General features: G+C 36.2%; 1 protein-coding gene across 1 annotated transcript in view; it reads left to right on the top strand.

Moving 5' to 3' along the window:
- Positions 1-13,822, top strand: part of SKAP1 (src kinase associated phosphoprotein 1) — a 307,365-nt gene that overhangs the window by 39,061 nt on the left and 254,482 nt on the right. The window contains exon 2 of the mRNA XM_025280272.3: positions 10,190-10,295. Within this exon, the coding sequence (XP_025136057.2) occupies positions 10,190-10,295 (106 nt within the window). The remainder of the gene's footprint in view (positions 1-10,189; positions 10,296-13,822) is intronic.

Here is a 13,822-nt window from a genome sequence, read left to right as displayed (position 1 = left end):
TTAAATTCACCCATTCCAGTCCATTTCAGTTCGCTGATTCCTAGAATGTCAACATTCACTCTTGCCATCTCTTTTTTGACCACTTCCAATTTGCCTTGATTCATGGACCTGACATTCCAGGTACCTATGCAATATTGCTCTTTACAGCATCAGACCTTGCTTCTATTACCAGTCACATCCACAGCTGGGTATTCTTTTTGCTTTGGCTCCATCCCTTCATTTTTTCTGGGGTTATTTCTCCACTGATCTCCAGTAGCATATTGAGCACCTACTGACCTGGGGAGTTTCTCTTTCAGTATCCTATCATTTTGCCAGGCTATGGTTTTTCCTGTGGTCATGTATGGATGTGAGAGTTGGACTGTGAAGAAGGCTGAGGTGCCGAAGAATTGATGCTTTTGAACTGTGGTGTTGGAGAAGACTCTTGAGAGTCCCTTGGACTGCAAGGAGATCCAACCAGTCCATTCTGAAGGAGATCAGCCCTGGGATTTCTTTGGAAGGAATGATGCTGAAGCTGAAACTCCAGTACTTTGGCCACCTCATGCGAAGAGTTGACTCATTGGAAAAGACTCTGATGCTGGGAGGGATTGGGGGCAGGAGGAGAAGGGGACGACAGAGGATGAGATGACTGGATGGCATCACCGACTCGATGGACGTGAGTCTGAGTGAACTCCAGGAGTTGGTGATGGACAGGGAGGCCTGGCGTGCTGCGATTCATGGGGTCGCAAAGAGTCGGACACGACTGAGCGACTGATCTGATCTGATCTGATGTACATGTCAATCTCAAACTCCTTAACTATCACTTCATCCCACCCTTCCCTCTGTATTAACTTTAAACTGATTCCTTTTTGTGCTCTTTTAGAACTATGGTTGTGCTAGGTTATACCAAATAATATGAGAAGTTTCTTTTTCTAGGCTCTGAAATAATGTATATAGAACCAGAATTATTCATTACTTAAAGATTTGAAAAACATCTTAAAAATTATATTAATATGAATTTAGAGAAACATTTTAGCAATCTTTTCTTCTTTTCCCCTGGTTTTTAGCCTGTTCAGGAGTCAGGTTTTACATTTCTAAATTCAGTTTTAAAAATTTATATTTTTCTCAGAAACTTTCACTGAGAGTTTATTTGCATGACATTTTATTTTGTTTACATGGCACCTTATTTTTGAAAATAATCTTTTAAAGGGATAAAAATGATACTATCATGAAATTTACATAGACATAAAAGCACAAAGAAGAAAATTAAAATAACTTGAAATCTCACCAATTTTGTCAAATAGTTCATTATCTTTAAAAATTATGGTTTTTATTGCTTCTTTTATTCTGCCTAATTTCTGTATATTTGTGCTTTCTTTCCTTTTTCCTTGATTACATTTGCTGATCGTACATCAATTTATTGGATTTCCCCTTAACCCCTGAAAAATTCCAGCTTTTATACTTATTTAGCATTTATATATGTTTTTCTAACTATTTTTAAGTTCAGTGAAAGTAATGGTTTTGAAGTGGTTTTTTAGCCACTAAGTTGTGCAATGGAACCCTTTTCAAAATTAAAATCTTATGTGAAATCCCAGTGTATAAATAGATAAAAGCCAAGCACTTGTGATTAAAGTAAAGGGAAATTGTAGGGGAAGGAAGGGAGTTTCCCAGAGTCTCACTCAATTGACACCCCTCCAACTCCTTCTCTTTCTTTTTTTTTTAATTTAAATTTATTTTAATTGGAGACTAATTACTTGACAATATTGTATTGGTTTTGCCATACATCAACATGAATCCACCACAGGTGTACACGTGTTCCCCATCCTGAACCCCCCTCCCACCTCCCTCCCCGTACCATCCCTCTGGGTCATCCCAGTGCACCAGCCCCAAGCATCCTGTATCCTGCATCAAACCTGGACTGGCGATTCCTTTCTTATATGATATTATATATGTTTCAATGCCATTCTCCCATATCATCCCACCTTCTTCCTCTCCCACAGAGTCCAAAAGACTGTTCTATACATCTGTGTCTCTTTTGCTGTCTCGCATACAGGGTTATCATTACCATCTTTCTAAATTCCATATATATGCATTAGTATACTGTATTGGTGTTTTTCTTTCTGGCTTACTTCACTGTGTGTAATAGGCTCCAGTTTCATCCACCTCATTAGAAACTGATTCAAATGTATTCTTTTTAATGGCTGAGTAATACTCCATTGTGTGTATGTACCACAGCTTTCTTATCCATTCATCTGCTGATGGGCATCTAGGTTGCTTCCATGTCCTGGCTATTATAAACAGTGCTGTAATGAACATTGGGGTACATGGGTCTCTTTCCCATCTGGTTTCCTCAGTGTGTATGCCCAGCAGTGGGATTGCTGGATCATAAGGCAGTTCTATTTCCAGTTTTTTAAGGAATCTCCACACTGTTCTCCATAGTGGCTGTACTAGTTTGCGTTCCCACCAACAGTGTAAGAGGGTTCCCTTTTCTCCACATCCTCTCCAGCATTTATTACTTGTAGACTTTTGGATCGCAGCCATTCTGACTGGCGTGAAATGGTACCTCATAGTGGTTTTGATTTGCATTTCTCTGATAATGAGTGATGTTGAGCATCTTTTCATGTGTTTGTTAGCCATCTGTATGTCTTCTTCGGAGAAATGTCTATTTAGTTCTTTGGCCCATTTTTTGATTTTGTCATTTATTTTTCTGGAATTGTGCTGCAGGAGTTGCTTGTATATTTTGAGATTAGTTGTTTGTCAGTTGCTTCATTTGCTATTATCTTCTCCCATTCTGAAGGCTGTCTTTTCACCTTGCTTATAGTTTCCTTTGTCGTGCAGAAGCTTTTAAGTTTAATTAGGTCCCATTTGTTTATTTTTGCTTTTATTTCCAATATTCTGGGAGGTGGGTCATAGAGGATCCTGCTGTGATGTATGTCGGAGAGTGTTTTGCCTATGTTCTCCTCTAGGAGTTTTATAGTTTCTGGTCTTACATTTAGATCTTTAATCCATTTTGAGTTTATTTTTGTGTATGGTGTTAGAAAGTGTTCTAGTTTCATTCTTTTACAAGTGGTTGACCAGTTTTCCCAGCACCACTTGTTAAAGAGATTGTCTTTTCTCCATTGTATATTCTTGCCTCCTTTGTCAAAGATAAGGTGTCCCTAGGTGCGTGGATTTACCTCTGGGGTTTCTATTTTGTTCCCTTGATCTATATTTCTGTCTTTGTGCCAGTACCATACTGTCTTGATGACTGTGGCTTTGTAGTAGAGCCTGAAGTCAGGCAGGTTGATTCCTCCAGTTCCATTCTTCTTTCTCAAGATTGCTTTGGCTATTCGAGGTTTTTTGTATTTCCATACAAATTGTGAAATTATTTGTTCTAGCTCTGTGAAAAATACCATTGGTAGCTTGATAGGGATTGCATTGAATCTATAGATTGCTTTGGGTAGTATATTCATTTTCACTATATTGATTCTTCCTATCCATGAACATGGTATATTTCTCCATCTATTAGTGTCCTCTTTGTTATCAGACGCTCATGACTCCAGAGAGCACTGTTAGACAACCACCATTCTAACTTTTTCATTCTGTTTTTTATCTTTATTGTTTCCTTTCTCCTGCTTTCCATAGGCTGGTTTATTGCTCTTTTGTGATTTTTTGAATTTGTTGCTTCATGTATTTCTTTTCATTCTTTCTTATTTAATATTGGAAATATTGAGGTCTATGCTAAGTCGCTTCAGTCATGTCCGACTCTGTGCCACCCCATAGATGGCAGCCCGCCAGGCTCCCCCGTCCCTGGGATTCTCCAGGCAAGAACACTGGAGTGGGTTGCCATTTCCTTCTCCAATGCATGAAAGTGAAAAGTGAAAGTGAAGTCGTTCAGTCGTATCCAACTTTTAGCGACCCCATGGTCTGCAGCCTACCAGGCTCCTCCGTCCATGGGATTTTTCAGGCAAGAGTACTGGAGTGGGGTGCCATTGCCTTCTCCATTGAGGTCTATAAAGGTCTATAAATAAGAAATCACTCTGTACAATGCTGGTTATATTTCGTAATATTTTACACAGGCTATTTTCTCAATAGATGGTAATTATAGTTTTGAGTTTCCTCTACTACCCACAATGTATGTGTGCATGTGTTTTCAAATGTCTAAGTATGGAGAGTTTTTTTACTCTTTTAAATGTTAAGTTCTAGTTTTATTTTGTTTTAATTATAAAATAGATCTTTCTAATTTTGAGTTTTTAAGAAATTATTGATTTTTTTTTGTAATCCAGTGCTTAATTAATTTTTTAAATTTTATTTTATTTTTATTTTATTTTTTTCTCTTTTTATTTTTTTTAATTTTATTTTATTTTTAAACTTTACATAATTGTATTAGTTTTGCCAAATATCAAAATGAATCCGCCACAGAGCATTTGAATGTGACTAGTCTGAATTGATATGTGTTGTTAAATGTAAAATGCACATAGGTTTTGAAGATATAATACAAAAACAGGCAAAATAGCTCAATAATTATTTTTTGTTCATTACATATTGAAATCATACTATTTTGGTTTTAAAAAAAATTATTTATTTGTTTTTGCCTGTGCTGGATCTTCATTGCTGCATAGGCTTTTCTCTAGTTGTGGTGAGCAGAGGCTCCTCTCTAGTTGTGGTATATGCAGCCTTCTCGTTGTTTCTATTGTTGCTTCTTTTGTTGAGGAGCATGGGTTCTAGGGTGCTTGGGCTTCAATAGTTGTGACAGGTGGGCTTAGTAGTTGCGGTTCCCAGACTAAAGCACAGACGCAGTCATTGTGGCACACGGGCTTAGGTGCTGCATGGCACGTGGGGTCTTCCCAGATCAGGGATAGAACTCATGTCTCCTGCATTGGCAGGTAGATTCTTTACCAGTGAGCCACCAGGGAAGCCCCAAATCATAATATTTTGTATCTATTGAGTTAAATAAAATAAATATCACTGAAATTAATTTTATCTCTTTTTGGGCTATGTTTTGAAACTAGAAAATTTTAAATTACGTGTGTAATTTTATTTCTATTGGACATAAACTGCCCTCTATAATTATATATTTTTATCCATGTGGTCTATTAGAGACTAGTAGTGACTTTACAATTGTTTTTCAGTAATTTCTACTTATAGTTCTTGAATTTTTCACTATATATATTTTAGTACTATTCTATTTAGCACATAACAGGTCATTTCTATTATGGATTGTACTTTATATAAAATAAAATGACTCTGTTGGCCTGTTTGTGTTCTACTTTGATATGAATTATTGCTATTCTTGCTTTTAAGAAAATTTGTTTAGGACATTTTGCACATCTGTCTTCTTTTAATTTCAATCTCACTTTATTTCAGGTGAATATCTTTTAAACAGTAATCAAATTAACTGTTATCTTTTTGCATAGAAATTCTTTACTTTTTTTTTCACTTGTTTCTGTTAACTTATTTCTTTTTAAATTGAAGTATAGTTGATTTACAATATTATATTGGTTTCAGGTGTACAACATAGTGATTAAAAATTTTTTTAGATTATTCTCAATTTATGCTTATTATAAAACATAGGCTATATTCCCCATGCTATGCAATATATCCTTATAGCTTGTTTTTAATAGAGGACTCTAATTTTTCACAATTATTGTCATCAGTTATATATCATTTTATGAGTTTTATTATTTGCTACATTATATTTTTCTGTTTTATTACATTGAATATTAAAAAATTTTTTTTCCTCTTCAAATTTTTTGTTCACATTGTGCTGTGCTTAGTTGCTCAGTAGTGTCCAACTCTTTGTAATGGATTGTAGCCTGCCAAAGCACGTCTGTCCATGGGGATTCTCCAGGCAAGAATACTGGGGTGGATTGCTATGCCCTCCTCCAGGGGATCTTCCCAACACAGGGATCGAACCCAGGTCTCTCGCATTGTAGGTGGTTTCTTTACCATCTGGGCCACCAGAGAAACCCATTATTACACTTATTACATTAGTGTTTGAAAAATTGTAGTTAAACCCATTTTCTTTAATTATCATTCTCCAAGATGGCATAGTACCCATTAGCTTTATGTAAATGAGTAATTTAGCTTGTTTTCTTCTCTATTTCTTTCCTAACTAGTATTCAGATGCTTATTACATTTTTTAACAAATATCTTAATTAAGAATTACTCTTTAACAATAAGTTTTAAACCGTATTTAACCACAGTTACCTAGATTTAACTTATTTTGCTGGTTTGAATTTCATCACCACCTCTTTCTGTTGATCAGTGTGTCCTTGAAAAGATTTTCTTCAGGAAAGAATGTACGTGATAGAAATTCAGAGCCACAACTGTTTGAAAATGTTTTGCTGGTCTCCTTCATGTTATATAACCAACATCTTGACTATGTTTAGAATTCTTGCGCACAGTATTTTTCCTTTAAAACACTGTAAAACTTTCATCTTCGGGTGCTTATTTTGTGGAGAGGACATTTTGACTCTGTTATTCTGTAAACTACTTCTTTTTTTTTTTTATGTCTGGGTACTTAAAGAATGTTTTCACCCTCAAAATTTGAAATTTCAGAAGGGTATGTGTAGATGTTGTTATTCACTCATCCATTCATTCGTACATTTGTTTCTATTTTTTAACAGCTTCATTGAGATGTAGTTCTTATACCATAAAACCTATCCATTTAAAGGGTGCAGTCCAATGGCTTCTAGTATGGTATTCACAGAGTTGTACAGTCATCATCACAATAAATTTTAGAACATTTTTCATCATCTTCCAAAGAAAACTTGAACCCCCTTAGCCTTCATTCTTCAATCCGCATCCCTCTCTCCCACAGCCCTAGGCATCTGCTTATCTACTTTCTGTTCCTATAGATTTTTGCCCATTCTGTATGTTTCATGTAAATGGAATTATACTATATGTGACCCTTGCTACTGGTTTCTTTTGATTGATGAAATTATGATTTCAGAGATTTATTTGTCTTGTAGCATGTATCAGCATTTCCTTTTTTATTGCTGCCACATTTTGTTTATCTGTTCATCAGTTGAGGAGTGTTAGTATTTATCCACTTATTGGCTGTTAAGAATAATGCTGCTACAAACATTTGTGTACAAGTTTTTATTTGAACACTTGTTTTCATTTCTCTCGTGTATATACCTAGTAGTGGAATTGGTGGGCAGCTCTCTTTTTAGCTTTTTGAGGAACTGCCAGACTTTTACAAAGTAACAACACCATTTTACATTCCCACTAGCAACGTATATGGAGAAGGAAATGGCAACCCACTCCAGTGTTCTTGCCTGGAGAATTCCATGACAGAGAAGCCTGGTAGGCTGCAGTCCATGGGGTCGCACAGAGTCGAACACGACTGAAGCGACTTAGCAGCAGCAGCAGCAATGTATAAGCATCCTAATTTCTCTCCATCTTCAACAGCACTCATTATTGTCCATCTTCTTGACAGTAGCCATGTGAACCTCAGTGTGGTACTGATTATTGTTTCCTGATAACAACTGATGTTAAGCATCTTTTCATGTGTTTATTAGTCATTTGTATATCTTCTTTGGGTAAATGTCTATTTAGGTTGTTTTAAAATCAGGTTGTCTTTTTATTATTGAATTGTAAGAGCTTTTTATATATTCTCTATATAAGTCTCCTATTAGATACATGATTTGCAAAAATTTTCTCACTTTCTTGATAGCATCCTTTGAACCACAGTAGTTTTAATTTTGATGTCAATTTGTTTCTTTGGTTGCTTGTTCTTTTGGCATCATATCTAAGAAACTATTATCTAATCCAAGGTTACAAGGATTTATGCCTATTTTCTTCTATAGTTTTAGCATTTATGTTTGGGTCTATGATCCATTTTGAGTTAATTTTTGTATATTATATGGGTAAGGGTTCAATTTCATTTCTTTGCATGTGGATATTTAATTGTTCCAGCACCATTTATTGAAAAACAATTTTTTCCATTGTTTTATCTTGTCATCCTTGTCAAAAATTTATTGAACATAAATGTGAGGGTTTACTTCTAAATTCCCAATTCTGTTCCTTTGATCTGTGTGTCTGACTTTACACCAATACCATATTGTCTTGATTACTGTAGCTTTGTAGTAAGTTTTGAAATCAGAAAATGGGAAAGTTGTCCTCCTTTTTCAAAATTGTTTTGACTATTCTGGGTACCTTTAATTTCCAAATGAATTATAGGATTAGTTTGTCAGTTTCTGCAAAAAATCCAGCTGAGATTTTTATAGAGATTGCATTGACTATTTAGATCAATATGGAAATATTCCCATATTAATAGCCATAAGTCTCATATGTAAACATGGGATGTCTTCCCATTTATTTTCTTCCTTTAATTTAAGGTCTTTCATTTCTTTCAATAATATTTTGTAGTTTTCAGAGTTTAAGTTTTATACTTCTCTTGTTAAATTTATTCCTTAGTATTAATTCTGTTTTATATTATTTTAAATGGAATTTTCCTAATTTAATTTTTCCTAATTTAATTTTGGCTTGTTCATTGCTACTGTATAGAAATACAGCTGATTTTTTATATTAATCTTGTATCCTGCAAACTTATTGAACTCATTTTTTAGTTCTAATAGTTGTCAGTGGATTCCTTAGGGTTTTCTATGTACAAGATTATATCATCTGCATGTAGAGATAGTTTTACTTCTTTCTTTCTAACCTGCTGCTGCTGCTAAGTCGCTTCAGTCGTGTCCGACTCTGTGCGACCCCATGGACTGCAGCCTACCAGGCTTCTCTTGTCCATGGGATTCTCCAGGCAAGAACACTGGAGTGGGTTGCCATTTCCTTCTGCAATGCATGAAAGTGGAAAGTGAAGTCACTCAGTCGTGTCTGACTCTTAGCAACCCCATGGACTGCAGCCCACCAGGCTCCTCCATCCATGGGATTTTCCGGGCAACAGTACTGGAGTGGGTGCCATTGCCTTCTCCCTCTTTCTAACCTAGACTCTTTTAATTTCATTTTTTGCATATTTGCCCTGTCTAGCACCAGTGCAATGTTGAATATAAGTGGTAAGAGCAGACAGCTTGTCTTGTTGCTGATCTTTAGGAACAGGGGGAAAGTATTCAGCCTAAAACAGTAAAACAACCAGTTATTTTACCTGCAAAACGGTTTATTTGGAAACAGCAAAGACTTGCAATTAAGGACGTGCAATCATGGTTATCCACAGGCAAGCCCAGAAAACAAAAGAGAGGAACTTTCTTTTATAGAGGAGAAGGAACTGGGAGGAGCTGTTATAAACAAAAAGACTATTGGAGAAAACTGGGAGTTGCAAGTGTAATGGCTTCTTGTTACTGAGTTATTGTTAATAGGCTCTCATTGGCCAGACTCTTGCAGGACAAGGAGAAATTTTTTCCTTCCTCCTGCTGTAGTAAAGTAGGAACCTTCTCCCTGTTGGAGATACAGTGATATATCTCTTCCTGTTGGTCTGCAGTTGACATCGGTGGGTAGGGCCTTAGAGCTCCCTTTTCTGGCACCCTGACTTTATTAAAAAAGAGGGGGGATCTGTATATTGATTTTCACCTATCATTAAGTATGATGTTAGTGGGTTTTTGTAGATGATCTTTATGAGGCTAAGGAAGTTTCCTTCTATTTCCAGTTTGTTGAGTGTTTTTGTTTGTTTTATCATAAAGTGCTGTTGAATTTTGTTGAATGCTTTTTCTGCATCTATTGAGACAATCACATCGTCTTTGTCCTTTATCCTATTAATATGGCATATTACATTAATTTAATTTTGGATAGCATTTATTTTTACCTTTGAATTCAACTTTTCATCCTTTAGCCTTCAGAGGAACTTGGAGGAACCTATTTAATGATATATGCAATAGATATGACATACATCTTGGAATTTAATGGTGGTCCTTAGTGAAATTTTTATTTCCAGAACTTTATACCCCATCAAAAGTCCTAGTTATGGCTATGTAGGATTTTTTGTTTGGTGTTCTTGAGTGGTGAGAATGTAAAACAAAATTTTAATATGCTTATGTAACCCAACTGTATAAATTCGTAACATTATCTTGATAGTATATCTAGTGCAGTTTCATATTACAGGCACTAGAAGTGAAATATACATAAGTATCCTCTTCTGTGGCATTACTTACAATCACCTTATTCTGCAACTTTAAAGTTTTTAAAGAGAAATTTATATCCATTTGTTAATCCTCCAGATTTTCTTCCTTCTCTCTTGGTACTTTTTCTTTTCTGTTGATCAGCTTTCCTTTTCTTTTAGATACTGAGGAGTTCCTGGCTGAAGGTTTGCGGAATGAGAACCTCAGTGCTGGTGCAAAGGACAACAGAGACCATATTCTACGGGGCTTGCAGCAAATCAAAGCTAGGTTTGTATAAACCGGTTCCATTATTCTTCTTCATAAAGTTTAAAGCAATTTATAATCAGCAAAATCTACTTTAATTGTATATAAATTATCAAAGTAAGACACACTTATTATAGTTCTTTATACTTGGTAGAGGCTTTTAAATGTTTACTGAATTGCATTGAAGGTAGGCAGGCATATTTAGGGTAGTTAGTTTACCACAATGGAAATATTTTTATAGTTGTGTATGTTAAGAAAGTTATTCTGCTTTTAGCTTTGGATTGTTATGTTAGTCTTTATTGGACACTTTTGCAAAATAGGTGAAAAGCTAAATATTTATGCTTGTCCAAATTACTGAAGGAGAGGATGTTAAGCAGTATGAGATAATTTCCATTATGAGTTTTAGTCCTGATTTTATATCCTCATCTCCTTCCCGAATAGAAAACTTAAACTAGACTTATTCAGTTGATTCTCTCTTCCTATTAAAATGTCTTAATCTCAGGCTGATTGGAATATCGTGCTCATTAAGTTTTTTTTTTAATTAAAGGCCCTCACCTAGTTTGTGCCTTTTAGAATGTGAGCACCAGACAGATGCATACACTTGCTTGATGGAGGGAGAAATAAAAAATTTCCATTACAGTATATTCCTCAACCACTTCTTGTTTGAAGTGTGATAACTGAATGAGAGTTGGGGATAAGTGAGTTACAATCTTAAGTCTTTTTCGACTTGGAGGCAATGTGATTTGAAACGTTTGAACCGTGTACTCTTAGTAAAGGAAGAGCAACAGCAGTGTTATACCTGGGATTTCATTTGTGTGGCAGAAATATCTTATCATCTACTTTAGAAACGTCATTGAAACTCCTTAGAAGCAAGGAGTTTTATCCTTTCGAAGGGCACAGCCAGAATATATTCCCTCCAGGAATGTGAGAGAACTTCACAAGATGCCCTGCTGGATCTTAATCGATCTTTCCTGCTGGCTAATTAAGCATCACTTTTACTCAGCAACTGGGGACTATGTAATTATCAGCCTGGGTTGCGCTGAATAATTGAAACAAACAGAATGCAAAAGATGAGAGCTTTTTGCAAAAGTGAGAATATCTGTAATTTTTGGTAGGTTGGAAGAGTGTTTAGAACAAACTTCCCTATACTTTATTAGTGGATAAGTTTAGGCTTAGTTGTGTATCTGAAGGCTCAGTTAGTAACTTAAAGAATTTTTTATTTCTTTAATACAAAGTTGATCTTTGTATTATAGGATTATTATAAGGATGGCATGAGGAACAAAGATGGAATTATTTTAAACTGTATTATAGGGAGTGAAAGTGAAGTCGCTCAGTCGTGTCCGACTCTTTGCTACCCCATAGACGGTAGCCTACCAGGCTCCGCCGTCCATGGGATTTTCTAGGCAAGGATACTGGAGTGGGCTGCCATTTCCTTCTCCAGGGGATCTTCCCAACCCAGGGATCAAAGCCGGGTCTCCTGTATTGCAGACAGACGCTTTACCGTCTGAGCCACCAAGGATAGTGAGAGGGATGCCCAAAATATAATTGTGTATGTGGTGGTGCTAATGGTATAAATCTGTGATAAGGAATGTAAAAATAATTTTATCGCATCTATGGAGACAAATATACAATGAGTAGAAATTCTCCTTTCCCGTTATTTGCAGTGCAGCACTTGGAAAGGACTGAATTTCAATCTGAAATTGATAATAAAAGGTGATTTTGTGGTGACTCACTGTTATCTCACTGTTATCACTTACATGTTACTTCTTAGTTCTCTTTTTTAAGTGCATACACACACTCATACACACACACCCATGCACACAGACATAGAAGCTGTATTTATTATGAGGCAGAGAGGGTTCCTTGTTCTCAAAGGACTTGCTGTGTGGTTTGTGGGATAGATATTCAGGAAATAATCAGCAGGGGTTTTAGGAAACATCTGCATTGTTGATGGGAGCTTTCTGTTCATTGATTTGTTGTAAGAAAGATGACACTTTATTTAGAATTTCATAATTATCAGATCAGGAGGAAATGAGGAGCCAGAAATTAGATACTGTACAAGAAAATGGAAAAATGAGGATTTCCTTTGGCAAGCTGTTTGAAATTGTCTTAAATTTACCCATTCAATCATCATCCCATAATGTAACCCTTGTCTTACTGAATCTTCTTTTTCAGCCACATTGCATGTATGGCCCCATGTATGGGTGGTTGATGTTATGTACTTATATGTATTGGTAGCAGTTGCTTTGAGAGCACTGAAAGCTTGTACAATGCCAATCACATTTACTTTTTTTTGCGTGGAAGTTGTATCTCTCCCAGAGGCTGAGTATGAAAGGAAATTTGGAAATCATCAAACTTGAGTTAAATGTATATGGAAAATGGCCAGGTAACATCTAAAGAATTAATGAAAGCCACTTTAAAAGTTTTATCTTGAGTCATATTAAAGCAATAAAACTTTAGGGATTTGGTAAATTTGTGGGGGAGGTAGGCATCTGTCTAAAACTACTAACTTGGCACATTAGGGCCGAAGGTGGGTAAGAAATCTCTAGCAGGATAATCTGGGAAAGACACTAGATAAATATAAATGCCATATATACATATACTGCCCCCCCAAAAACTTTCCATTCTATCTTTGTTGTGTCCTTGCTTTAATTCCTTTAATTGTTTCCTCAACGCTGTGCTGCTTGAGAATAGAGTGGAGTGATGGGAAAATACTGATTCCTGGTAAACTAGGGGCTTGGCCGTAATTTTTATGGTGGCTCAGAATTCAGTGCTATTTGCCATGACTGTGGACTCGCTGTAAATTAAAGCATCTGACTTCATCACAGCTGTTATGTTCTGTTTGCCACCTTTCTGTTGCCTAGAGTGACTGACCCCAGAAAATGATAGTCGTGTTGAGTCATGGATGTCCTCCAAGTGCTCATCTGTTTTTCAGTACAAGTAGCTTTTCTGTCTTCCCAGACTGAAAATCATATCTGTATTTCTGTCTTTATAGGGTTTTTTTGGCTTAAGAGTATTACCAATGAAGGATAATATTTTCCATATAAGACAAATAAAAAACGGATGGCACTTTGCGTAATTCCAAGGAAATGAAGTCCTGTTGTGGCATTTGATGTCCTGAGCTGTGATGTTCATGACTCTTCTTCAAACTGCCTCCTCATTTAAACCTTCTCCCTAAAACTAACAGCTTTCACATTCTGAGTCCAAGTTTTTAGCAAGCTCTTTAGAGAATGATTAGGATGAAAGCCAGGCAGAGGCTCCTCCTGTTTTATTGCGGTGGTCACTGCAGGACCAGTGCCAGCTGTGAGGCACCTGGAATGAAACATACTTCATCTATACTCAGACGTTTAAGGGCATTCTTATGCATTTGCAGAAACAGTTGAGCATTTCTTAAGTTTGATTCAGGGGAGGCCATCTGACAGCAAGAATGCATTGAGAATGGGGGAAAGGGTGAAGAAAATAGAAAATTTTTATTGCTGAGGTAGGGATAAATTCTCCATGGCTCATTTTGGAACAGCTAGTCATTTATGCTCACTGTTGGAAGTGAAGTC

This window comes from Bubalus bubalis, chromosome 3 (assembly GCF_019923935.1).
Source record: "Bubalus bubalis isolate 160015118507 breed Murrah chromosome 3, NDDB_SH_1, whole genome shotgun sequence".
Classification (NCBI taxonomy): domain Eukaryota; kingdom Metazoa; phylum Chordata; class Mammalia; order Artiodactyla; family Bovidae; genus Bubalus; species Bubalus bubalis.
The sequence above is the reverse complement of the archived record's forward strand: the minus strand, read 5'-3'. Positions and strand labels throughout refer to the sequence as shown.